Source organism: Phacochoerus africanus, chromosome 3 (genome assembly GCF_016906955.1).
Source record: "Phacochoerus africanus isolate WHEZ1 chromosome 3, ROS_Pafr_v1, whole genome shotgun sequence".
Classification (NCBI taxonomy): domain Eukaryota; kingdom Metazoa; phylum Chordata; class Mammalia; order Artiodactyla; family Suidae; genus Phacochoerus; species Phacochoerus africanus.
In genome coordinates, this window is record NC_062546.1 from 141,324,871 (window position 1) to 141,349,597 (window position 24,727).

Sequence of the window (24,727 nt, forward strand, 5' to 3'; positions counted from 1 at the left end):
GTATTAAGAGCAGTTCCTTGAAGCACGATGCCCCTTGATGACCTGTGAAACTAAAGAGACCGATGATCCCAACATTCCCATCATTCAATGGTGGGACAGACATAGGACAACATTAGAGACATTCCAGTTAAAAAGTGGGGAAATGGAAGGTACAAATGAGTCACTGGCATATAACAATTCTGACATCCATTCTGGCAAATGTTGGACTTTTATTAAATTTTAAGATCTGGGAATTAATCTTTCATGGCTCTTAGCTATGCCCTCTAGGCTCTTGCTTCTGTCCTCAGAATTATCTTTCCTTTTTCTTTTCTTTCTTTTTTTTTTTTTTTCCCCTTTTTCGGGTTGTACCTGCGACATATGGAAGTTCATGGGCTAGGGGTCAAATCAGAGCAGCAGCTGAAGCCCACACCACAGCCATCGCAAGACTGGATCTGAGTCGTATCTGTGACTTATGCTGCAGCTTAAGGTAATACTAGATCTTTAACCCACTGAGCGAGGCCAGGGATTGAACCTGCATCCTCATTGATACTAGTAGGGTTCATTACCAATGAGGCACAGTGTGAACTCCCCATCTTTCCTTTTTCATGAAATGTAGTATATGTTTGCAGGTAACTTTATCAGCCTGCTTCCTACCAGTAGAATTTTGCTGGATTTAATAACCTCTGCCGTTTGTTAAAGTAGCACAACACTCCTGATACCAATATCTGTCTTAGATTTTTTTTATTTCTTTTTTCTTTTTCTTTTCTTTTTTTTTTTTTTTTTTTTTGTCATATTGCAGCATATGGACTTCTCTGGCCAGGGATCAGATCCAAGTCATAAATGGGGCAAGGCCAGGACCTTTGATTCCAGCTAAGGATCAAACCTGCATCCAAGTGCTCCAAAGACACTGCCTATCCAGTTGCACCACAGCAGGAATGCTCATCTTAGTTTTCTATTGCAGTATATAACAAATGACCACATCTTAAAACAACAGACATTTTTTATCTGCGTTTCTATAGATCAGAAATCCAAGCATGACTTACCTGGGTTTTTTGCTTAGGGACACAACCTGGCTGCAATCCAGATATTTCCTGGGGCTAAAGCTTCATCAGAAGTTTTAATGGGGAAAAGATCTGGTTCCAACCTCATTCAGGTTGTTGGCAGATTTCAGGTCCTTGCACCTATACAACATGAGGCCACTGGAGTAAAGGAGGTCTCACAGCAGCTGGCTTCTTCAAGGAAAACAAGAGAGTCTTGCTCAGTCAGCTGAGATCCAGTCTTCTATAACATAGTATAAAGGAGGGAAGGATATTCCATCACTTTTACATCCCATCATCCTTTTTATATATTATTGGCTAGATGCAAGTCACAGGTTCTGCTCACATCCAAGGGCAGGGGACTATACAAGGGCATGACTCACTGGGGGCCACTTTAGTATGTGTCCACCACATGTTCCTTTGTCTCAGTTACACTCTTCAACCTGAGAAAAACTCCTCATGCCTTTCATATTAGTAGTATCCCATCTTTGGCACAGAGACTGATACACACAGGAGCACCAGAGAAATTAAAGCTGCAATTATCAAGCTTTTTATCTCAGGACCCCTTTATGCTGAAAGAGCTTTTGTTTATATAGGCTATACCTACTGATATCTATTGAGCTATTTAAAAATTCACCGAATTCATTAAAAAGTAAAAATAACCTCACTATAAATGAACATGTTATATTTTTACATATTTTTCAAAAAAATCTGTGAGGAGAGTAATATTGCTTTACATTTTTGCAAATCTTTCTAATGTCCAGCTTAGTATTAAGACAGCTGTCTTCTCATTTCTCTTCCACAATCAATTCCACATCATATGGCCTCTGAAAAACTCCTCTGTATTGTATATGCAAAAATTGAGAGTTAAAAAGGCAAATAATGTTATTATGAATACACTGTGACCTTGTCAGCACCCTGCAAGGATCTTGAGGACCTCCTGGAATTCTCGGATCACACCTGGAACCACTGGTTTAAAGAAGTGTCCCAGGCTGAGGAAAGGACGGCACTTTGATTCATTCAAAAAGTACTCATTGAGTGCTTACTCTGTGCTGGGCTCTGCTCGAAGGGAACTAGCTCCAGCAGGCCCCGTCCTCGGGCACTTAGTAGAAGAAAGCTCAACGACCGCTTCAGTTCACTTCTGAGGGGAGATTTGAGTGATAAAGGACCGCCATGCAGAGATCTGGAGAAACAAGAGTTCCAGACAGAGAAAGAGGCCTCTGAGTCCAGCCGGGGTGAAGCAAAAGGCGCGAGGACTCCAAAAGGTGGGCTGGGCCAGTTGAGGAATTTAGTTTTAAGTCTAAATCTTAGCAGCAAAGAGAGATGTAGGGAGTGAGTGGGGCAGCATAAGGAGGCGTGCCAGGAGGCTAGGAAGGTCACTCATAAGTCAAGCACCCGCTCCTGAGAGCTGGCCAGCTACGCTTCCCTGAGTCGCACAATCTTGCCTAAAGCCTCAAATCGGCTTTACCAGTCGACTAGGGCCGGAAAACGCGCAGACTACCTGGAGGAATTTTGGGCCTCGGCGCCCCCCGTAGACATCGTGACAGAGGCGGCTCCGTTGCCTTGGTACCGGCGAGACGCCGCTCGGCCTCCACCTCTGCGGACATCATGTCGGTGTTGGACGCGCTTTGGGAGGACCGGGATGTCCGCTTCGATGTGTCCGCGCAGTGAGTCGCCAAGATTCCCCAGAGGCCTGGGACCTGTAGAGGGCGCCGCTGCGCGCGGTTTCTAGACTCGCGGGCGGAGCCTGAGACCCCCACCGCTCTCCTCGCGAGGGTGGGAAGAGGTTGGCGCCAGCTGTCCTCATCTCGGGATACCAGAGACTGGCTGGGGCCCTGCGGCCCTCCCGAGGCTGGCGCCACAGCCGGAGCACGCCTAGAATTGTACCCGGTTTCCGCCTCGTGAGATCTCCGGCCCAGTCTTGGCCACGGGGGACCTGTCAGGAAGGTGAACCCAGACACAGCAGGGACCACCTAAGGCTTGTGCGTCCAGCACACCCCAGTGAGCTTGGGGTGCCGGTGTCGCGTGGTGGAAGGAGGGACTCAGGAAACTAGGGTTCTGAAACTAGGTTTAGAATAGACACACATTGTGGATCCTTAGAAAAATGACTTGACCGTTCTAAGCATAAGTCTCCCTGTGAAAACGAGGCAAGTGGTAATAACGTTCTCCAAAATTCCTAGTCATGTAAACCTTATTTCCATTATAAGCATATGTCTAGTTATTCATCCAAATCACCCACGAGAGGAAGGAGCCTCCTTTTGGAGCCTCTCAAACAGAAGTCCTGCTTTTGGAAATTTTCATGTTTTAAAGAGATAATAGTTAGAAACCTTCTGTCCAAGGTCCGGGGGAAAAAAATGACCATTCTAGGTGCTGGAAAACAGTAAAGCTAAGGTGCTTGGGTCAAGGTATTGGACTTTTTAGCTGCTTCTCTAATCTTTATTATGAACAGAACTTTATTAGATGGAAAATGAAATATTAATTTCCCAGGGTTAGCTGTGGCTAGACATCTAATACATGTTCTTATATCCTTAAAGAAGTTGTGAGGAAAGGAAAATTTACAAAGTTGTAAGCCACAGTTACGTATTGCACACATTCTATGACTTTTTCTGATTTTCTTGAAGTGTTCTTTTTTTTTTTTTTCCTTTTCCCTATCTTTAGTCTTTTTAGGGCTGCACCCTTGGCATATGGAGGTTCCCAGGCTAGGGGTCCACTCAGAACTGAAGCCACAGCCTACACCACAACTCACGGCAATGATGGATCCTTAACCCACTGAGTGAGGCCAGGGATCAACCTGTGTCCTCATGGATACCAGTCAGATTCATTTCTGCTGAGCCATGACGGGAACTCCTTGAAGCATTCTTGAGCAAAGGTCCAGTTCATGAACTTTTTCAGTTTATTAAACATTTATCAAATGCTTACTGTGTGCCAGTTACTGTGCTGACAGCTAAAGATGCAAAAATAATAGGAAATGATACCTTTTCTTTCCCATTCTAATGCAGGATATACACAGAGAAAACTAACTATAATAATGTGGTAAATACTGTCCTGGAAAAAGCAAAAAGCTAGAGGATCATAGATACAGAAAAGTTTATTTTACCTAGGGAAGACCTCAAAGAAAAAATAATATTTGAGTTGAGCCCTGACACATGGGCAGAGGCTTGCCAGTTAGATAGGAGAGTATTAAAAAATAAAAAAGAAAAGAAAGGAACAAAAAAATTAGATGCAGACTCTTGGAGTTCTAAATCTCACTGGTTGGAAGGCAGGGTCTGGCAGGTAGAGGAAGGAGGTGCAGATAGAAAGGTAAATTAGCTGTCTTGTGAGGTATTCAGTTGAGGATTTTGGTCTTAATTCTAAACAGTGGGATGTTCCTAGGATTCCATTTCCCAAGTGCTTTTCCAACAATCAGTTGATACTCACTTTAGGTTCCAAACCTTTTGAGTTCAACTGGTCAAACCAAAGGAAAAATGTTGCTAGAAAAAATTAGGGGAAAGGTAAAAAGAAAGAAATGGTGGTAATTGAATAGAAAGTAATTTAATTTATATATATATATATAACCAGAAGAAAAACTATATATTAACATCTCCTAAGTTGTCATTTTGTGACTTAGTCATTGGGGAAATGTTTGGGGTAGCTCCATTTGTGATTAGCTCTCCTTTTATGTATGTTACAATTCCTGAGGTCTCCCCATTTTAGTTTTCTAGGATTGAAAGGCTTATTTTATAAACTAAAAAAATAAATAAATAAATAAATAAATAAAAAATAAATAAAAAAATAAATCTTCCTTGCTTGGAAGATTTTAAGCAAGGAAGTGATATGATCATGTCTGAATTTTCAATAGATAATCGAGTTGGCTTTATTGAGAATGTGTTAGAAGGCTCTACCACATGTTCTGCTAGGTTTTTCTTTCTTTTTTCTTTTTCTTTTCTTTTTTTTTTTTTGTCTTTTTGCTATTTCTTGGGCCGCTCCCGCAGCATGTGGAGGTTCCCAGGCTAGGGGTCTAATCGGAGCAGTAGCCACCGGCGTACGCCAGAGCCACAGCAACTCGGGAACTGAGCCGCGTCTGCAACCTACACCACAGCTCACGGCAACGCCGGATCGTTAACCCACTGAGCAAGGGCAGGGACCGAACCCCTCAACCTCATGGTTCCTAGTCGGATTGGTTAACCACTGCGCCATGACGGGAAGTCCTCTCTTTTTTTTTTTTTTTTTTTTTTGACACTCTAGAACTCAGTCTGTCAGTTAGCAACCTATTTTTCATTCTTTGTGTCCTTGTATCTCCTTTATCTGATTGTTTACAATTTGTGATGTTGCTTTGTTTTAATCTGTTCCATCCATAACTGCACAACTCCTCTCCTCTACTCAGAGACCTTTGCAACTTCTCCACTGTCTGCAGGATAAGACCCCTACCTATCTGACTGGCGTTCTATGTTCTCCATATTCTGGTTCCTCTGTACTTAAGCCTGCTACATTTTTCACTACTTCACAGTGTGGACCTTCTTAACCCAGCCAATCCAGTCTTCCCACATTCCCTTATCATATCTTATTTCTGGTCTTCAATCACCTCTCTCTTTTATTTCTTCTTCTTCTCCTCTCTCTCTTTTATTTCTCCAAATCCTACCTCTTCTTTAGTTCTGGCTTCTTTGCATGTCTCTGGTTATTCCAGGCGCCACTCTCTCCAGACTCTTGAAAACCATAATTTTCAAATGCTTGAGCATTTTGTATATCATTTATACTGTTGGTTATTTTATCTACATATGTCTTTTCTCTCCCTCCCTAGACTGTAAGCAAATGTAGTTGTAGCTAAAGAAAATGAAAGCCTTTATATTTATTTTAGACAAATGAAAACAAGACCTGGAGAAGTCCTTATTGATTGTTTAGACTCAATTGAAGACACCAAAGGAAATAATGGGGATAGAGGTGAGTATAGTATTTTTACATTTCTGGTTTATTTACAAATGTAAAATCACATTAGCTGCAGAATGAGTTATGAAACGGCATTATATGTAAATGTAACTGTCAGAGTGGGAGTTACATCCACATAAGACTTTTCTCAGACTGGAAGGATGGATATTAAACCTATAGCTGGAAAATATTGATTGTCCTTCAGAACTCGGGTCCTCAGTGAGTCCTGGTTCTGACATCAACTTTGCTTCCTATAACTGTTTGCGAGGAGCATGGCTTTTGGCCCCTCTTGGCCTGGGGTGGTAGCAGGTCTGCTGTACTTATGGTTCCTGACACTCTACCAGTGTCACTGTAATAGGTCCTTCTGTAAATAAACTTCAATTATCCTAATTTAGGTGAGCCAGGTTTTTTCTGTTTGCCCCTGACTGATAGATGCAGTGTCTAAGTCTACTATGATTTTATGGGAACTTTACAACTAGCCATGCTGGGTGACTCATTATTTGTCAGATATACCACGTAATGTTCTTTTCCTGAGAACCCCTTTCTTTGTATTTGGAACTTCCTATTCCATCTCACTCCATCATTAGTTTCTCACTCCAGATTAGTTTCTCTGATTTTAAATATTCTATGGATTTATAGGGAGATAGGACCATGACAGGGCTATAGATTATTCAACAAAATAATTTCACGGTTACAATTTGTCGAAGAAACATTGGCTTAAACAAAGAGTTTTAATTGGTTCAGGATATTTCAGAACTATTCGAATACACTAATTGCATTAAATTTCTAAGACACATAGTTTACCATGCACAGATTTACCTGATTTTTTTTTTCTTGGAGCATCTATAGGGACTACCATTCCACAGGACATATTTTGAGGAATGAAGCTCATCTAACTTTGTATGTACTTCAGTGTAAGAACGTTACTTTGAGGCTAAGAGTGAAAAGCATAAAGCCTTAAACAAACTTCAGCCTAGCCATAACTTCATATGAGAAACAAGTTTACTCAAAGCAAAACAAACAAACAAACAAACAAAAAACTAGGTCTGTAAGAATATGGCTCATTTATTCTTTTTAGCCCGCATTCGTAGCACATGGAGGTTCCTAGATTAGGGGTCCAATAGGAGCTGTAGCCGCTGGCCTATACCCCAGCAAAGCAGCAAAGCAGGATCTGAGCCACATCTGGGACCTACACCACAGCTCACAGCAACACCGAATCCTTAACCCACTGAGCAAGGCCAGGGATAGAACCTGCATCCTCATGGATGCTAGTCAGATTCATTTCCACTGAGCCACAAGGGGAACTCCAAATATGGCTCATTTAAATGAGAACTGCTAAAAGAATGCTAAGAGGGCAGGGATTCATTTGGATATGAGAGTTCTTTGAGAAGTGTTAATCTCACTGAATGGCTTAGTAATTATACTACCCTGTACTCATACTCAGTTGTACACACATGACCTGCTGGGACCCCCAGAACAGCTTCTATTGAGAAAAAAAAAAAAACAGCAACAACAATACAAAGTTTTCTCCTCTGTCAGTTTGAGTCAGACCAAGCTGTTGGCAGTGAATACCTGTATTTCTTCTGTAACTATCAGATTTTGTAGAATTCTGAATCCCACATTTACATACCTTACATACGGTAGAAATATAAAGTGTTTTCAATTACTAAATTTATGAAAAACTCTATGGGTGTTGTTTCTGGTATGGGCCCAGACATTTCCATTCCACCTCATTCTGTACTGCAAAAACGGGTCCTTATTAAGGTAACCTGTTTTTCTGTTTGTTTGCTTTTAGGGAGACTCTTAGTAACAAATTTAAGAATTATCTGGCACTCTTTGGCATTACCCAGAGTCAATCTTTGTAAGTATATTTGTTAGCACACAAAAAAAATTTCCCAAGTGAACTTGCGCAGTGGCTCTTGATACCAAAACAAAGTGATACTGTGGAATATGTGAAGAACTTAAAATTTAAGAAATCCTGCACTAACCACAGACTGCATCAAAATGTAAAAGGAATGTTTTTTCAAGTCTGTCCGTTTTGTCTCTTGGACATATACAAAATTAGTGCTTTTACATTTAATGATTTTTGTCTGTTTTTGGCTTATCTTTGACAACTTGGTATAACCTGTTTCAAGTAGTACCAAAGAAGGGAGCTGTAACTTCTAATAAAAGTACAGCCTTTCATTGTATTAAATTTTGTTTCACTTGTATTTGTTAGCTATTGTAGATTATTCAGCTAGACTTTTTTCCTTGGTGTTGTGGTGCTAAGATTTTTAGTAAATAATACTGTATTTGTTTTAGAGAAGCAAACTTCCTTTTCCTCTATGTTATGAATATTTTTGTTTGTTCAAAAGTAGAAATAACTTTCTAGTCCCTTTAATTATTTAACTTAAATTTGTAGTTATTTCATAATTTTTTGTGTGTTTTTTTTGTATTTTTAGGGCTATACCCACAGCATATGGAGGTTCCCAGGCTAGGGGTCGAATTGGAGCTGTAGCTGCCGGACCTACACCACAGCAACAGCAACTTGGAATCTGAACCGAGTCTGCAACCTACAACACAATTCACAGCAACGCCAGATCCTTAACCCATTGAGCAAGGCCAGGGATTGAACCTATATCCTCATGGATGCTAATCAGATTAATTTCTACTGAGCCACAACGGGAACTCCAGTCCTTCATAAAAGTTTTTTTTTGATAGGCAAGAAATAGATTTATTAAGATAGGATTCTTGTGAGATAATGCAAGCAGGCAAGCAAGGAGGCTCTGCCCCTTCATAAAATTTTTAAGTCGTATTTTTACACATATTTAATTTTTTGAATGTTAAAAAATTACATATACATATTTTTTTCTCAGCTTATTGTATCATGTTCTTTAAATCTTTGCTTTTGAATTTTAGCTATCGGTTACAACTGCATATTGAATATTACAACAAGAACTGCTAATTCTGTAAGTCTAAAAAATCTTACTGAAATACATATACTAAAGAAACAATACATATTTGAGTTTGATGTTTGTTTTTACTATAAATGAGATATTGTTCTTAAAATCTGAAGTTGTAAATAAATTTGTCTTTACAGAAATTACGAGGCCAAACTGAAGCTCTTTATATACTAACAAAATGTAACAGTACTCGTTTTGAGTTTATATTTACAAATTTGGTTCCTGGAAGTCCTAGACTTTTTACTTCTGTGATTGCAGTACACAGGTATGTTATTACTTTGTGGATTATTTAATATTTTTATAGAATATTTTAATTCTATGATATAAAAGTTTAGAGGATTAAGTTTCGTATGTGGTATTGTCTTCTTCCAAGTTCTATTGCAAACATCCTGAAGATAATATAGAACATGTTACATTACCACTTAGTAAACACTTTGAAGGTATTTATAAAACACATAAAACTGCTGAAGAGTCTATTAAATTAGCTACCAGAATAGTTAACAATGAAATAGAGAACAATGAAATAGATATTCAGCTATATTGACTATCAACTACATTGATATTCAGTGTAGATAACCAAGTTGAATCATTCACTTGAGGAATTAATAACATTATTTTTCTAACAGTAGAAGCCATGACTGGGTGATTTCTCTAAAGATTTTTATGGTTTTGTGGTTGTTTGGGTCTTTTGTTTGCTTAATTATTCTCTTTTTACTACCTCAGCTCTCTCTCTTTTTTTAACCCACATTAAGTACTATGAGGTACTTAAGGTTTTTAAAAAAAAAAAAAAAACTCAAGGTTTTTTTTAAACCTTGGCTGAGATGCAGGCAAATATATATATATATATTTATAGTTTATATATATACTATATATATATAGTTTATGTATATATAGTTTTAATTTGAATTTCTCTTATCCTAGTGATGTTGAAATTTTTTGTATTTTTTGGGTATGTATAGTTTTTTTGGTTGTTTTTTGGGTTTTGGGGGGGCCACACCCACAGCATATGGAAGTTCCCAGGCTAGGGGTCGAATGGGAGCTACAGCTGCCTACCTATACCACAGCCAGAGCAACGCCAGATTCGAGCCACATCTGTGACCTGTACCGCAGCTCACAGCAACACAGGCTCCTTAATCCACTGAGCAAGGCCAGAAATCGAACCTGCATCCTCATGTACACTAGTCAGATTCATTTCCATTTGAGCCACAGTGGGAACTCCAATGATTTGTGAAATCTATAAAATGCTTTGATATGTTTAAGCTATAATTCACATAACAAAAGTTACCATTTTAAAGTTTGGAGTTTGGTAGTGTTAGTATATTCACAGTGTTGTATCACCATTATTCAATTTCAGAGTATTTTCATCACCTCAAAAAGAAACCCCTATAATAGTCCTCATTCCCTTCTCCTTAGCCCCTGGCAACCACTGATTTACTTTCTGTCTGTGTTGATTTGCTTATTCTAGGCATTTCACATAAACGGAATCATGTCATTTTATGTCTGATTTCTTTCACTTATGTAATGTTTTCAAGCATGCTATATATGTTACAGCATATATCAGTATGTCATTCCTTTTTATAGCTGAATAAGATTCCATTGGATGGACACATATTTTTCTATTCATTCTTCAGTTGATAGACATTTGAGTTGTTTCCACTTTTTAGCTATTATGAGTAATACTGCTAAGAAAATTTGTGTGTAAGTTTTTGTGTGAAAACATATTTTTTTAGTTCTCTTGGGCATATACCTAATTCTTATCTCTTTATTTCACTTAGAGAAGTAGCATGGAATGGAGTATGAAGGGAGCAAGGAAGCTGCTTTTCTTTAATAGTATAAAAATGTTATGTGTCACCCAAAACAAATTATAGCATAAATAGGTTCCACTTTTTCTGCTGGCTAAATATTGATAATTTACAGTACTAAAGGAAATTAAGACTTATAGGCAAATGTTCAAATCCTGCTCTTTTACAATTTATATATTAGAAGATTAATTAAAGTAAAAATCAGCAGTTTTAACAATGCATATTGTAATATCTAGAGAGTTCTCGTTTTGGCTCAGCATGTTAAGAACCCTACATAGTGTTCGTGAGGATGCAGGTTTGATCCCTGGCCTCCATCAGTGCGTTAAGGACCCAGCATTGCCACAGGCTGTGGTGTAAGTCACAGTTGCAGATCAGATGCCCATTACTGTGGCTGTGGTGTAGGCCTGCAGCTGTAGCTGCAATTTGACTCCTAGCCCAGGAACTTACGTACCACAGGTGCAGCCATAAAAAAAAAATTCATATTGTTATTTCTATAAATGCCTTCTAAAGTTACTCAGGCTAAGAAAATCCCTTAGTTTTATTAAAAGGGTAAATAAACTTATATTTTTGTGGAGTCAGAATTAACCAAAAGTTAATCAGAATTTTCTTCTGCTTTTATTATTATCAGTAGGAAGACATGGAAAGAAAACAAAGTTACAGGAATTTTATTACACACACACAGATACATACACTGTCTTAGGATCCCTTTTGGAGTTGGTGCAGATTTGTTCTAATTTTCTCTGTAGAGGTAGATGTGAGTATGATATTTTCAGGTTTCAGTGAGAAAAGTAATTGCACTCTTTTATGTCAAAAGAATAGTTGTGCCTTTGACTAAAACAAAGAAATGAAGAAAAGTTTTTTTTATAGTAAAAGTAATTTCCATGTCTATTGTTGCAAGCATTGTTTTTCAGCTTGAAGAAAATCTGTTTTTTCTCACTTGTGCCGTACAATATATAATGCCTTAAAAATTAGACATCTGAAAAAGCAGGTTACTGAGATAAAATTTGTAAATACTATACCAAAATGCTAACAAATACATACAGTACAAAAGACTATAGTCACCAAAACTTATTGAAAAGAAAAAAATTTGTCTTTTTTTTTTTTGTCTTTTTAGGGCCGCTCTCACAGCACATGGACATTCCCAGGCTAGGGGTCAGATCGGAGCTGCTGGCCTACACCACAGCCACAGCCATGCAGGCTCAGATCCGTGTCTGCAACCTACACCACAGGTCACAGCAACGCTGGATCCTTAAGCCACTGAGCCTGAGCAAGGCCAGGGATCAAACCTGCAACCTCGTGGTTCCTAGTTGGTTTCCTTAACCACTGAGCCACAACAGGAACTCCTGAAAAAAATTTATCTTGATAACTCTTTGAGTGATGTATAACTGTGTATTTTTGTAGATAAGTAAACTTAACCAAGAAAAATCACATTTTTAGTTTGTGTTAGTCTGTTTGGTTTTTTTCTAAGGATTCTTATTTTTTCTATTATAGTTGATTTACAATGTTCTGTCAATTTCTGCTGTACAGCAAAGTGACCCAGTCATATATATTTTTTTTCTTTTTCTCACATTATCCTCCAGCATGTTACATCACAAGTGACTAAATATAGTTCCCTGTGCTATACAGCAGAATCTCGTTGCTTATCCACTCCAAATTGTTTGTTCTTTTTTATAGAGCATATGAAACTTCTAAAATGTATCGTGATTTTAAATTGAGAAGTGCACTAATTCAAAATAAGCAACTAAGATTATTGCCACAAGAACATGTATACGATAAAATCAATGGAGTATGGAATTTATCCAGTGATCAGGTACCATGCAAAGATCTAATGAACCTTTGGGGCAATGCTTTCTTTGGTAATCATTTTTCCATTTATGATTGGGTTTGTATATTAACTGTTAACATTAGCATTATACCTCTTGCTATAGAATAACATTCCGATTTTCATATTTTTATGGTTTTGTGCTTTTTTAGCCACATTTGTTATATGTAGACTTTAGAGCTGCAATGTACCTTAGAGATCTGTTTTAGTCTCTGTTTTCTTACAAATGAAAAACTCAGGCCCTAAGGGAATAAGTGACCTCACTCATCTGTTTTGTCCCACAGCCACACTCTTCCCCCTTGACTACACTACCCTCCACATCATGATAACTACGACTAATGGAGGAGAGTCATAGGGTGGACAGTCACTGGAGCCTTTTGATCCAGTCTTCATGGAATTAAATATGTAACTCATTTTATGACTCCTACATCCATTATTGTAACTTTTCATTTGCTCCTGAAATTGTGACCAGATGAAATGAAATAGTTGGAATAAGTAAATCAATTTCTAGTTTCCAACCTTTGTGGGTATCACAGCCTAGATTCTACTGATAAACACTGTTGTAAAGCTGTAGCATTTAATTAAATCGCTAATTGCTGAACATTGAATCATAAGCTTAAATTGTAAAGAAACTTTTCTCATTTGAAAAGTTCTAGTTTTATACTATGACAGAGATTCTAGGAGTTCCTGTTGTGGCTCAGTGATAACGAACCCAACTAGTATACTTGAGGTCATGGGTTCGGTCCCTGGCCTTGCTCAGTACGTTCAGTGATCTGGCATTGCTGTGAGCTATGTTGTAGGTCACAGATGCGGCTCGGATCTGGCGTTGCTGTGGCCGTGGCGTAGGCCAGCAGATACAGCTCTGATTTGACCACTAACCTGGAAACTTCCATACGCTGCAGGTGTGCCCCTAAAAAGACAAAAAAACAAAAAGATTCCATAGGATATTAGTGGCTCCCTATCTGATTAACTCCTCCTCATCAGGAGTCAGAACACTTTTTTCTATAAAGGGCCAGATGGTAAATATTTTCAGCTTTGCAGACTGTCTGTTTTCTGTCCCAGCTTCCTACCACTCTAGTGTGAAACCTGCAATAGACAATCCAAAAACAAATGAGCATGGCTGTGGTCAATACAAATTTTATTATGAACACTGAAATTTGAATTTCATCCAATATTCATGTATCATGAAATATTGTTCTTTTGACTTTTTTTCCAACCATTTAAAAATGTAGAAATTATTCTTAGCTTGCAGGCAGTCCATACAAAATGTGGCAGCAGGCCAGATTTGGCCCACAGTCCATAGTTTACCAACACCTGTTTGAGGTCACAGCTTTGATGTCACTTTTAGAAAGCTTCCTTCTGTGTGTTCCTTATACAGCTAGCAAGTACTGATGGTGCAATGATAGAGTCTTAACTTGAGAGTCTAGGCTCTCAGTCATCTAACTGACTGCCATCCAGTGAATGATGAAGTCATTAATATTCCAAAATACTCAATTCTGTTATTTTATGCTGCTATGATAAGCAGAATTATTTTGGTGTTTAGACAATAAAAAGTATTCAAGTATGATTATTGATGTCTCTCTCATTACTCTTTTACAGGGAAATTTAGGAACATTTTTTATTACCAATGTGAGAATTGTGTGGCATGCAAATATGAATGACAGTTTTAACGTCAGTATACCGTATCTGCAAATTGTAAGTGCATGCATTTTAATATTTAATGTAGAATAAATTATTTCTGTTCAACAGTTAATACAACTTTGGGGGGAATTCCCATTGTAGCTCAGCGGAAACAAACTTGACTAGTATACATGAGGATGCAGGTTTGATTCCTGGCCCTGCTCAGTAGATTAAGGATCCAGCGAGCTATGGTGTAAGTCACAGATGCAGCTCAGATCTGGCATTGCTGTGGCTGTGGCGTAGGCCAGCAGCTGCAGCTCCGACTCGACCCCTAGCCTGGGAACTTCCATATGCTGAGGGTGCAGCCCTAAAAAGACAAAAAAAAAAATCTAATCATTCATTTGCCAAATACTGAGCACCTTCTCTACACTCAGTGATGAAACTCATTAGCCATCAAGGAGCTTTCAGTCTGGTGGAGAAAAGCAAACATGTCAAACAGAAAAGCATAGGATTTGATAGGAAGAAAATTATTTCTAGCCATCTAAAGAATATAAGAATTTATAATTATAGCTGGGAGAATGTGACAGAGCCTACATAGGTATTTGGTAAATAGGTGTTTTTTATTGTTCATTGCTGTTTTATATTGTCCTTACATATATTATAACTTGCCTAACCTTTCCTCTACTATGCTGAATAATTACTGAGAAGTAAACAGTTCTTTATGCTTTCTGTTCTTCAAGTAGGATACTTTTTGTTATTTAAAAATACAGTTGCCAAATACAGACTCTGGAATGAATTCAGCCTGGCCCAAACAACTTGCAATCTGATATCATCACAGTCTGTCACTGTGGCAGTCATATTCTAACTTCAGCTCTGTGTCCTCAGCCATTGCCCTATAGATGTATATTTATATATATCTCTTTGCCAGTTTCTCTCTTAACAGCCTGTGTCAACCACGGTTACCTGGGTAGTTTACCTATTGACACCAGGATGTCCATGTTCTATGGTTCTTAACCAGGAATGTGTGTACTCCTGGGCAGTATGAAGTAGTCCAGGCATGGACACTGGGTTTTCATAACAACTATCATTTAGTCTGTCTATCTGTCTGTCTCGCTTTCTTTCTCATTCTCTTTCTCAACTTCTAATGCCCAGATGTCCAGAAGTGTGCTTCATTGTCACCTGCCATAGATTATCACCTTTGTTGGACTTCTGGTCTGCTGGTCATGTCAGATTGCTCCATGGTTCTTTCTGCCAGCGGGTACATTTTGGGTCACTTTCTAGAGGTCATGCGTGTCATTATGCTTCTACCCCTCTACCCTTTTCCCAGGCCACTGATGTCACTGCTCATCTCTTGCTGGGAAAGCATCATCCTCATGTTACATTTACCAGTCGAGTTAATTATATTTGACATATCCAAGCCTCCCTTGGTGCCTGGTGATAGATGAATGCCAAAACTTAGTATTTTTTAATTTCTTTTTTCTTTTTGGGGCAGCATCCGCACCATATGGAGGTTCCCAAGCTAGGGGTTGAATTGGAGCTGAAGCCGCCAGCCTATGCCACAGCCACAGCAACACCAGATCCCCAACCCACTGAGCAAGGCCAGGGATCAAACCTACATCCTCTTGGATACTAGTCATGTTCATTAACCACTGAGCCATGATGGGAACTCCCTTATTATTTTTTTTAATAAATGGAATGGAGGTTCTTTAAGAATTTAGCCATTTAAGAAACAGAAGGCATGTGTGACTTCTAAAAACTAACCCAGCCTTAGAAGCCCAAAAGACAATGGCTCTCCATAATTAAAAAATTGTTTGGCCTTTGGTTTAAAATATTCAGAAAAGTTGTGAACTCCCTGAAGCAGGGAACATTTACATCAGAAAATTTTGTACATATTTTAGAGATGTCATCTTTGTATTGCCTTACAAGTTTGCCACTGGTTCCAGTGTGAAAATTTTCGTTTACTTGACCTCTGTGGGAGTGTAATGAAGGAAAAAGGGAGAATTCTTTTTTCTGGATTATGAAAAGTAGTTACTGTGTAAAAGTTGAAAAACTTAAAAAAGTCACTACTATCATATAATAAAAACAATCACTTTTTTCTTTTTCATTTAAATCTAGAGGTCGATAAAGATTAGAGATTCAAAGTTTGGCTTAGCTCTTGTCATTGAAAGCTCTCAGCAGGTAAGATACTTTATATTTTTATTAATCTTTAATAGGTTTTAAGAACTGTGACAGCCTATATTTTTAGTTTTTGTAATGTGGTAACTGGTTTGTATCCAAGAAGAATGTTAGCTATAACGTGAAATTATATGATGAGTTTGAAGTCATACAGTAATTGTCCCCCATAGGAAGAATCCTGCTTATGTGTCTCTGTTGGGCAGACTTATTCATTATGATTACAGGCGAGTGTCATTATCTCAATCTTTACACAGCCCTATGATACAGTTACTATTTTCTCCCCATTTTATAGTCAAGAAAACTGAGGCCTGGAGAAGCTAGGAACTTTGCCTATGGTCTCATTTCTAGTAAATGGTAGGGCTAGGTTTTGGTTCCAGGTCTGACTGATTCACAACACTGTCTTTGAGCAACACAGGTATATGCAGATAGACATACCCTAATTGAGATTTTATACTATCAAACACAGATTATACTGTCTAATTATAAACTGCTTTGCCCCGTTATGCCTGTTTTTTGGGGGAAATATGTTTAAATAAATCATTTACTTACTTATAAAATCTCTTCTAAATTTTAAATTTAGATGGGAAAGTCTGCTCACTCCTTTCCTCTGGCCTACAGATTGGTAACTGACTTTCATTAAGCACTTACTATGTTCCAAGAACTACACCAAATGTCATATGTACATTATTTTACTTAATATAACAACATGATAACCACTTTATAGTTAGAAAATTAAAGTTTAGAAAGTTAAGGAAAGTAAGTTCCCAAGCTGCATCAATTTGTTGCAAAACCAGAGCATGTGCTCTCAACCCAGAGCATGTGCTCTCACTTCTCACAGCGTGCTTCAGTTTTCTAACATTTTTTTTCCAACAAACTGTCATGGTCAAGTTTCTTTCCTAATGCTTCAAGGAGGTAGCCTCAGATACACCATTCCCTTTCTCCTTTTAGTATATATAGTCTATTCCTTTTCAATGTCTAGCTCAAGGAGAATTTAGTACCTTTGGTCTTCACAAACTACAGTGTATTTTTTTTTTTATCTTAAAGTGTTAACTTTGATATTTACAGATGAAATTATGTGCTATCTGAACATTCATTGAAATAATCCTGAATAGGTGGGGGAGGAGAGTTAGAGCAGAGGGAAGTTATAGATGGAATAGGGTTGGCCATAGGTTGTTACTAGTTGAAGCTGGATGATGGCTACATAGACATTTATTGTACTCTTCTATTTTTGTATATGCTGGAAGTTATTCACAATGAAACATTTTAAAAATCAGCTTCCAGGTTGTGCTCTGAAATAAGGACAATGAGAGCTGTAGTTTATCATGCTATAAATACCATTCCTTAGGTTTGTTTGTTTTTTTCATTATTTTTTCTTGTAGAGTGGAGGATATGTTCTTGGCTTTAAAATAGATCCTGTGGAAAAACTACAAGAATCAGTTAAGGAAATCAATTCACTTCACAAGGTCTATTCTGCCAGTCCTATATTTGGAGTGGATTATGAGATGGAAGAAAAGGTAATTTGTTCAAGTGTGTGATATACAGAGTTTGCTGAATTGGCTTTACACAGTCTGTAAAATTCAGATATAAACACATTGTGTACAGTTTAATTTTTTTTTTGTCTTTTTTTTTAGGGCAGCACCCACAGCATATGAAAATTCCCAGCCTAGGGGTCGAATCGGAGCTATAGCCGCCGGCCTATGCCACAGCCATGGCAACTCGGGATATCCGAGTCACATCTGTGACCTACACCACAGCTCATGGCAATGCCAGGTCCTTAACCCGCTGAATGAGGCCAGGGATCAAACCCGCATCCTCATGGTTACTAGTCAGGTTCATTACCACTGATCTACAACAGGAACTCCCCACAATTTAATTTAATTTTTTATTTATTTATTTATTTATTTATTTTATTTATTTATTTTGTCTTTTTGTCTTTTCTGGGGCCGCTCCCGTGGCATATGGAGCGGGGTCTAATCAGCGCTGTAGCCACCGGCCTACATCAGAGCCACAGCAAGGCAGGATCCGAGCTGCGTCTGCGACCTTCACCACAATTCACAGCAACACCGGATCCTTAACCCACTGAGCAAGGTCAGGGATCGAACCCACAATCTCATGGTTCCTAGTCGGATTCGTTAACCACTGAGCCACGATGGGAACTCCACCCACAATTTAATTTTAAACTGTGCTGAAAATGAGAAATATACAGACTCTGCTCAATGAGTATGGCCCCTGGGCCAACCCTAATTTGTGCCTACCACCTGTCTCCTCCCTGGCTGCTTCACATTCATTCCTGACCAGCTAGGTAGTAGCCTTTCCAAGGAAGTCTCCATATGCAAGGCTCTTGCGATGTATTCAGACTCGAATCTCTCATTCGCACATATTTTTATTTTTATTTTATTTTATTTTATTTTCTGGCTGTACTTGGAGCACATGGAAGTTCCCTGGCTAGGGGTTGAATTGGAGCTATAGCTGCTGACCTGTGCCACAGCCACAGCAACATAGCCACATCTGTGACCTATGTCGCAGCTTGCGGTGAGGCCAGATCCTTAACCCACTGAGTGGCCAGGGATCGAACCCGCATCCTCATGGGCACTTTGTTGGGTTTTTAACCTGCTGAGCCACAACAGGAACTCAAATAATTTTCCAAGTCAGAAAGATACAGTAGGTCATGGTTGAGTACCTCAAAGTTGGCCTACTTAAAGTCTTGTGATTTTTTCCTCAAAAGTAGTATCCCACTGATTTATCTATATATCTATTTACTATTTATTTATTTTTAGCATTGTCAAAGTCACATGTTCTCAAAACCCTGAAGTTTTTCTCTTTTTATTTTTCTCATTATCTTACTTTACATATTCAATCAATTATACCAGCTCTCTCCCCTATGTCTATCCCTTTCTCTCCATTCATACCACAGTCTATTATTCATTTTGCTTATAGAATAATGTTGTAGAATAAGCATAGTTCTTAGAACCTGACCAAACCTGACAACAGTCCCAATTTCACCCTTCAGTTGTGATCTAGGCAAATGTGAGCTTCAGTTTTCACACTATGAAATGAAGATAATCTCTCACAAAGTTTTTATTCATATCCATAAAGTGGCTGGCACATGGAAGATACTCAGTGTTAGGTCTTCTACTCATTCTCTCTCAGCCTTTCATTTCTCCTCTTTTTCCCCCTTTTTTACCCACTACATAATAATAACAAGCCATAATAGCTTACTTTGTCACCTCCTGTAAACCCCTAAATCCACCTCTTCAGGGAGGTCATCCCTGACCATCCATCTAAAACAACAGCCCCCATTTCTGTTTTATCCTCATCCTGCTTGCTTGTTTGCTCGCATGCTGGCTTACTTTTTTTTTTTTTTTTGTAACACTCTTCAGTCTCCTCCACTATAAATAATCTCCATGAAGTCAGGGATTTTTGTCTATTTTCTTTAATCAATAGACCTCCAGCAATCAAAACTAGCACACAGTAGACTCTTAGTGAATATTCGTAGTTGTTGAATGACTGCGTTGAACACCTCCTCTTTGCAGTTCACTGCTCCAAGAACTTTATACGGATCTGATGCTCATTTAATCCTCCCAACTACACTGTGAAGTGTATTGTCATCATTATTATTATCCTCATCTCACAGTTAAGGAGACCGAGGCATAGATAGGTTAAGTGATTTGTACAGTCACACAGCTCTAAACATGGTTGAAACATCAGCTGTCCTCAGACCAGGGCATCAGGTCACTTTCTCGTCAGCAGTACACATCTACTACCATCAGCCCTCCCCCACCAATTACCTGTAACAGCCCCCCTTCTCTGAGCTGGTGTCAAAGAATTTCAGTAGACTCCGGTCTGCCTTTCCCACCTCATCTGCACAGCCGCAGTGTCTGGTTCTGTAGGCTGTGTGTGGCCCAGCTCTAGAGAACACTGTCGACTTCAGTGTGAGTGATAGTCCTTGGCATTGTTCAGTACAACATTCCTGCTTGGCTCCTTCTGTCTCGTGGGACTCTTCTAGTCTGACCATGCGGATTATTCTTCAGCCACATCCTGTGGCTTCTCACCTTTGCTGATGCTCATCCCCTCTGCCAGGAATACCCTTTCCCTTAATCCTACCTATGAAAACCATCCTCATTCTAAAAGACCTAGGTCACATGCTAACCTTTTTTTTTTTTTTTAACTTTTTTAACTTAGTGTTTTATTTGTTTTTTGTTTGTTTTTAAACTCAATGAATTTTATTATATTTATAGGCTAGCCTTTTCTTCATGAAAGTTTTGGGGGTGTACAGGCCAGAAGTTATACTGTCTCCAAGCTCTTTTATTATAATAGATATTACATTTGTTACAGCTACTTTGTGTAGGTTGAACCACATGATATTATTAATATTTGACCATTTTTGACTAAAAGGCAATTTCATATAGTTCAACCAGCGTTTAGTTATTTGTAAATGTGTTTTATCCCTCACTCCACTCCCCCTAGATAACACACCTTTTGTAGTAAGTGCAGAGAGTTTATACCTTATGTTGGTAGTATCAGCATAGTACCTAATATATTAAAATATTTGAATATTTGAAAAATGAATTAGTAGACATCAGCACTATATTTTATTCTGCTTTACATTTAGAATATTCCATACAAATCGTAGTTCTTTTTTTTTTTCAGAAATTTCTTTTTCACAAATTCTATTTAATGTCTATTTTCAGGAAAATTGAAAATTTGCTGTGACACAAGTTAGGGTTTTTTTAAACTATCGCATAATTTTTAATGTTCAGAAAATCAGATAAAGTTCAAAGAGAGTTTTTTCTTTAAGCATATATCTAAGTATCATGTTAAGTTTGTGTAAATTTGCCATTTTAAATCTTTTGATGATGTTGACTTCAGATTTAAAGCTTAGGTTTAAATGACTCATTTTATTACTCATGTTAGTTTTAATAGAATGTAAGCTATGCAGTGATTTTTATAAGGCTTGAGTAGTTTGTAATTGTGATATTCTTTTACAAATATCTACAGTTCTCACAGCACATTTTACTAAAATTACTTGTTTAGTTAATATTGTCTCTTTGATGCATTTTACCATCTACTGATTTTTAGCCACAGCCTCTCGAAGCTCTGACAGTTGAACAAGTTCAAGATGATGTAGAAATAGACTCTGATGATCACACGGATGCTTTTGTGGTGAGCATCACAAAAGAAGAGCTACTAAATTTCTTGTGATTTTTTTTAATATCACAGTCATGTTTAATTAATGATTTAAGTATGTAAAACTTGTAACTTTTAAGAGTGTCTTTAACATTAGTTGGAGAGTAATTTCTTTTGTAAGTTAGGGATTTTGTGTGTGGGTGAAAATACTTGTGAATTACCGAACTGGGAAATCGTTTGAGAACATAATAATTCAGAGGATTCAGATATGTGAAAAGTTTTATTATATTTTATATTTTAAATATAGTTAATTTAATTAATTTAGTATCTGTAGTTCCCATAAATAATCTTTATGAGATGGACCTCCTTCCTTTCAATTTATAGTTATATTAAAACAGATTCCTATTTGAACAGTAAATTTTCTTGTTTCCAAATTTGTGTTATTTAATTAATAGCCAAAATAATATAATGCTTTCTATACACTATGATCTGTAAATCTGACTAGAATACCTCTCTTGAAACATAAATTTTTAAGCTAAGTGTGAAATAAGTATAAAATATTTAATTATAAGCTACTGCTGCCTCAGTGTATTCATTTGCTGACACACTGAAGCGCTGATTGCTTTGTTTTGCCAGCATCTTCTAAACCAAAAGTAGGGGTGAAATTTTATAGCTTCTAAGTGATTCTTTTTATCTCTTTTTGAGTTAACAATGCTAATTATACACCAACTACAAAGCACATTTTTTAGCACTTAAAACATAACTCTTGAAGACAGTAATAGTGATTGACAGAAGAAGTGAATTCTGTTGTAAGGCTAGGTGAGAAAACACACACAGCAACAAAATATAAAATACAGTTAGTTACAGAATTATTCTGTAAATTAATAGCTTGTTCCTTAGCCCATTAACCTATTATATGTTGACTATGTGAAATATAATTTTCTTTTTCTTACAGGCTTATTTTGCTGACGGCAATAAGGTAAGGATATTCTACCTATAGTATATATTTTTAAATTTTTCTATATTCCTATTTAGTATTCACAAACTTATGTGAAACCTTTTTTTTTTTTTTTCCTCTTCCTTACCCATCTTCTCTGTTCCCATCGTATCCTCTTATCTCCCAAAAAGCAACAAGATCGTGAACCTGTATTTTCAGAAGAACTGGGGCTTGCAATAGAGAAATTGAAGGATGGATTCACCCTACAGGGACTTTGGGAAGTAATGAGTTGATCTTGAGTTGAACTGGATTTCTGTTTAAAGATACCTCAAGATTAAAGATACTAGTTGCCTGCTATAAGGCATGGAATAGTTTTTACATTTACAGAAAAAGCTTTTAACAGAGTTTTTTAATGATTAAGGAAAAACTCATCGATCTAAAATTTTACTGCCAGTCTTCTAAAAATGGTGTATTTGAAATTGTAGTTGAAATTTATCTGGTTCATTGTACATTTTTTTACCTAATACTTGTAAATTATTAGTCTGTGGATATTAAAAGACTGATTCATGTCGAGTTTAATAAAGAATTTATGCAGCTACATTAAATGTTTTGAAAGTATTATCTAATTTAAAAAATAAGACTGTTCTTTTGGAGCAAAGTACTGCATTTTTAATTATAAAAACCTGGTTTAGATATATTTATCACATAGCTCCAAATGTAAGCCAACTCTAATATAAATTACAAACCTTAAACTTGTCATTTTTATATAATAATTTCTGTAAAAACTAAAAAGTATAGCTAACTCTGGAGAATATCAACCCCTGTGTGAAATTCTGGGCACTATTTTGTAAGTAATTTCAATACAGTTTTGGCAAGAACACATTTATTTTGTAAGAAATAGTTTTAAATAGTTGATAAATAAATAGGTCATTTATTTACTTTCTCCTTGTTTCTATTCATTGACACTTCTTTGAAGTTTTCAAAAATACGATATTATCTTCTGATTTCTTGGTCAGGTAAGATTTGGTGACCTCTCTGGCATCACGTTTTTTTACTACTACTTCAGTATAAAGGAACTTTTGTCAAATCGTTAAGATTAGCCGCAGGAGCCCTCTTTCTGTAGAGGGAAAGTGAGTGTGTAAAACATTTAAAATAAGATGCGACGCTATGTACAAGCACAAACACATAGTCAACCATGTGCTAACCTGAGTTTAATAAGGATCAATGAGTAAAAGCTATTAATTGTTTTTTTTCATTTAAATAGGAAAGGATTTTTCCATTTTTGAGTGATGTGTTTATAATAATCTATATTGGGGGAAAATGTTGCTGAAAAATTTATGCAGGTCATAAAATGCAACAGGAATATTGTTTCAGTAGTTTTTCAAACAAAAGAGACTAAAATTGCTGATTAATAAGGAATAACCTCAAATGTCACATCATGGTGTTTGCATATGACTCAATCTTTTCAAATGTTAGGTGTTACATGTAAAGAGAAATGAGTCATTTATTGTTTTAACAAGGGAGCAGCTGTTAGTTTTTTTCTACTGTGTTAAAACCTTTAGTGGCATCTATATATGGAAACGAGTCAATAAGCTCTTTTCTCAGCTGTTGGTTTAGCAGCTGACAGTACCATTGACTTCACCGTGATGTAAAATAAGAGAAAAAACCTTTACTCTTGGATGGAGACCTTGAAGTTTAAAAATACATAATTCCCTGATTGGGAGTGGAATTCATTTGACAAATATTTATGGAGCACCCAAGAAGCCCTGTGGCTGTGTGCTGAACAAAACAAAGGTCCCCCAAATCCCTGTCTTTATAGAGCTTACATTCTTTTGAGCATGTTTAACCTTTGAAACTACAGTGTTTCTACAGCCCCACTGCGTTATGACAGTATAATTTTGTGATAAAATAATTCATGAAGATGTATTGATTTTTTTCAAATAATGCCTTCTGCATCCCTTGGTTGATATGGTGTCCTATTCCAGTCAACAAATTACAGCTCTAGTTCTATATATATATTTTTTATTCATGTGTAAGTCCTCCTGTTTTTCAAGTTATATCGGTGAGGTAGCACTTTGTTCTGATTTTGCTATGTTCTGTTGATAGCATTGTTCTCATGGGGTTATATCTGTTCCGTTTTACTTTTTATTTAATTAAAGATCAACACTTAAAACCACAGTGATCATATTGTATGTGTGTGTACCTTCAGTATAAAGGAACTTTTGTCAAATCATTAAGATTAGCCACAGGAGCTAATTTTTCTTTTTTCTTTCCCTAGTGTTAGCTTTTAACCTTTTTTTTTTTTTTTTTTTTTCTGGTCTTGATTCCTTTTAACCTTTGCCTTTAATTTGCTTATTTTATTCTTATTATTATTTGCCACATCA

General features: G+C 37.3%; 1 protein-coding gene across 3 annotated transcripts; it reads left to right on the forward strand.

Moving 5' to 3' along the window:
* The first annotated feature begins 2,449 nt into the window (after positions 1 to 2,449).
* BBS5 (Bardet-Biedl syndrome 5) lies at positions 2,450 to 23,286 on the forward strand. 3 transcript variants are annotated; one of them, XM_047772815.1, is made up of 12 exons: positions 2,450 to 2,683; positions 5,851 to 5,933; positions 7,714 to 7,779; positions 8,817 to 8,866; positions 8,998 to 9,125; positions 12,337 to 12,472; positions 14,084 to 14,179; positions 16,220 to 16,282; positions 17,659 to 17,793; positions 21,359 to 21,442; positions 22,362 to 22,385; positions 22,535 to 23,286. In XM_047772815.1, the coding sequence occupies exons 1-12, from the start codon at positions 2,625 to 2,627 to the stop codon at positions 22,634 to 22,636; spliced, it is 1,026 nt and encodes a 341-aa protein (XP_047628771.1). In that variant the 5' UTR covers positions 2,450 to 2,624; the 3' UTR covers positions 22,637 to 23,286. The 3 variants fall into 3 exon arrangements, with proteins under 3 accessions (XP_047628771.1, XP_047628773.1, XP_047628772.1); XM_047772817.1 differs by lacking the exon at positions 2,450 to 2,683 and adding an exon at positions 2,691 to 2,998; XM_047772816.1 differs by lacking the exon at positions 2,450 to 2,683 and adding an exon at positions 2,691 to 2,963.
* The last annotated feature ends 1,441 nt before the right edge of the window (positions 23,287 to 24,727 follow it).